We start from the raw sequence: 3,134 nt of genomic DNA, 5'->3' as shown, positions 1-3,134 counted from the left end.
CGGCGTTGTATCTTGTTGTCTTGTAAATACATATATGAAGGGTTGTGCATATCTATGTCTCTATTGGTGTCAGGTGCGTTTCTTTCTTTCATTTTCTGTACATAAGAGGTGTGTGTGGAGTCGGCGTTGTGCGTGTGCTCTATCTCTCTCCCTCTCTCTTCTGTTCGGAAACCTCTGGTACGCGTTCGGAATCGCTCTGGTTTGGACCACATCAGGCACAACCAGTTCCAGAGAGAGTCGGTCTCCCGGAATCCATCTCTTCCTGGTTTGTGACCCCGGTGATCCCGCCTGATCGGACACGTGCACGTGGAATGCCACGAAACCATGTGTGTATGTAAGCCTTTTCCTTGTGTGTCCGTGTGTAAACCTTCCTCTCGTGCATTCATTCTCCTTGTGACTAGGGGTTCATTCGGGCTTGCCCATGCACTTCTCCTATTCACGAACACATTTGAATATTCGTGAATTCCTCTTCTTGTGCGTGTGAGCTCTAATTCCTTCCCGTCCATAACCCCATCGGTTCCGCCTCACAATCTGCAAATAGTGACGGATTTTCACGACATAATCATTGAAGATCTTTATGTAAGGTTTAAGGTAAGGGCATCAACCGAACCATCTTGTTTATATTTTGGGAGCTTGGAGAATATAGCAAGCAATTGACCAAAGAGAGTGACTCTTCACTCATGTTTGTGGCTATTGCCACGTAGCATAATAATCATTAAGCCATGAGATTACCAATGTCTATCCATATGTGATATTTGCCCAAATCAAGGATGTGGCATTTCATTTAGCTCTTCCTTTATATAAGTATCTCCAACTAGTGCTCCATGTCTCATCGAAGGAACCTTTTGGTTCTAGTTCCATTCCGAAATTTCACAACTTTGTCCCCACCTCTAGTTCAACTTGTTCATGAACCAAAAGTTCCGGCTCAAAGTTATTTTGGACACAAGGATCATTTACAACTAGTAACAAAATATACTACCTCGTTAATCGGTTAGATTATACAAATAGTGATTAAACTTGAGAATCCATAGCTCGAATGTTGTTTCTTTTTCCTGAAAAAAATATCCTCCATTGGTATTAAAATGAAAGTGGCCAAAGGCCATGTACAAAATAGTCTAATATTACTACGAATATTGTAAAGTCGTGCCGAATGACCCTAGCCAATCTTTCTAGGTAAAGATAAGTAAGAAAAAAAACCCCTCGCCAATCTTTCTAGGCAAAGAAAGTACAATGAAGCCATACCATTCTCCAAATCAGCAAGATGCCTAGTCCAACCTCCAGAAAAAAGCCAACAAAGGAGTTCGTGGTTTCTTTTTTTGGCGCCAACTTGATGATAAATTCAATTGCCTCTTTTGCCACGTCAACATTCCCATGAAGGTGGGAAGATCTTAATATAAACATCCATGATGATAAAGAAGGCTCATCAGGAAGCTTTTGCAACAAGTTAGTTGCTGCTTCGACGCCACATGACCTTTTGTCATGTGCCATGTTCACTCATCCCATAAGCATGAGAATGACTTTGGATACCTAGACATCATTCAAGGATCTATGGCAATCACCAATAAACAGACATATTCTGACATTCAACTATAATCCAATGATATTGCCTTATCGAAACTTAATTTCCCAACCTCCAAATTCCCCCATTTACTACAAGCATGCAATAGTACAAGACTAATTGTAGGGTAATTTGAAAATGGCATCATTTTTATAATTGATACTGTCTTATTGAAGAGACCGGCATTTCCAAAAGTTTGCCCCATGGAAGTATAATGCTCTACGTTTGGAGAAATGCCATATTTTCTGATCATGTTCCCAAAAAGCCTTTCGGCCTCACACAACTTCCCCCAACGACCACATGCATTTAAAACGCATATGAAGGTGACCTCATTTGGAGTGAGCCCCTCAATTTTCATATGTTCAATATCGGTAAGTGTTGCACTAATACATAATTGTTCTTGTTGGGCATACCCTACAATTAATGCATTCCATGTTACCACATTTCGTACTAGAAGCTCTTCAATCACTTCTTGTGCTTTTACAAGACATCCACATTTCACATACATATCAACCAACGCAGTCCCAAGCATAATATCTTTCTCCAAAAAACCCTTACTGTAAATAACATGATGAATTTGTTTCCCCTTCTCTATGGCTCTAGTACTACCACATGCCTTCAAGATACAGATAAAAGTAACCATATCTAGAGAAATGCCCATGCTTTGCATTTGTTCAAATGAATCAAGTGCTTTGTGGCATTGTCCATGTTGGACATATGTTGTAATGAGTGCATTCCAAGCTATTCACATCTTGAAAAAAAAACTTTTCCATCACTTCCTTGGCTGTTCCAAATATACCACATTTGGCATACATGTCCATCAAAGCATTGCCAAATACCATCACATCATTAACCACCAGAGCCATATCCGCAATCTCACCATGAATTTCTTTTGCCTTGTCAATAGCTTCTACACTTCCGCAAGCCTTCAAGATGTAAATCAAAATAATTGTATTAGGAGACAAGCCCTCACTTTGCATCCTTTCAAAACAATTTAATACTTTATGGCATTGCCCATGCTCAACATACCCTTGAATTAGTGTATTCCAAGTGACAACATCTCTAATAGGACACTCTTCCAACACTTTCTGTGCTTGTGCAATCGTACAACATTTAGCATACATGTCAACCAGGGCATTACAAAGCATCACATCCTTCCCAAGAAATCCCCTACTAAAAATCACATGGTGAAAGTGTTTGCCCTTGTCTAGAGCTCCGATTCTACCACATGCCTTCATAATAGAAAGAAATGTGATCACATTCGAAGAGAACCCTTCACTTTGCATCCGCTCAAAATATTTCAATGTTATGTCCATGTTCAAGTGTACTATGTGATTAGTGCAATCCAACACACAACATTTTGACTAGGGAGCCCTTGTAGCACAACTTTTGCTTTTGCAAGCATCTCACATTTCACATACATATCCACGATCACAATATTCTTCTCTAACAAGTCCCACCTTGTCTCAATCTCATCATGAATCTTGATGCCTTCATTTATTGATCTTGTGTTGCCACATGCTTTCAGGATGGAAATGAATGGTATTGCATTAGGAGAAATTCCTTCAGCTTGCAT

General features: G+C 39.9%; 1 protein-coding gene across 1 annotated transcript; it reads right to left on the bottom strand.

Moving 5' to 3' along the window:
* Positions 1-1,583: 1,583 nt before the first annotated feature.
* LOC147862759 (pentatricopeptide repeat-containing protein At4g38010-like) lies at positions 1,584-3,134 on the bottom strand. Its single transcript, XM_087321145.1, has 4 exons — positions 2,946-3,134; positions 2,560-2,790; positions 2,358-2,484; positions 1,584-2,299 (listed from the first exon to the last, which is right to left on the bottom strand). Exons 1-4 carry the CDS (start codon positions 3,132-3,134, stop codon positions 1,584-1,586), a joined length of 1,263 nt encoding a protein of 420 aa, XP_087177271.1.

The sequence above is a fragment of the Azolla caroliniana genome, unplaced genomic scaffold, assembly GCF_043228905.1.
Source record: "Azolla caroliniana isolate FFs.n. ecotype wild unplaced genomic scaffold, voAzoCaro1.0.p SCAF_6, whole genome shotgun sequence".
Classification (NCBI taxonomy): Eukaryota; Viridiplantae; Streptophyta; class Polypodiopsida; order Salviniales; family Salviniaceae; genus Azolla; species Azolla caroliniana.
This window is presented reverse-complemented; position numbering and strand designations above follow the sequence as displayed.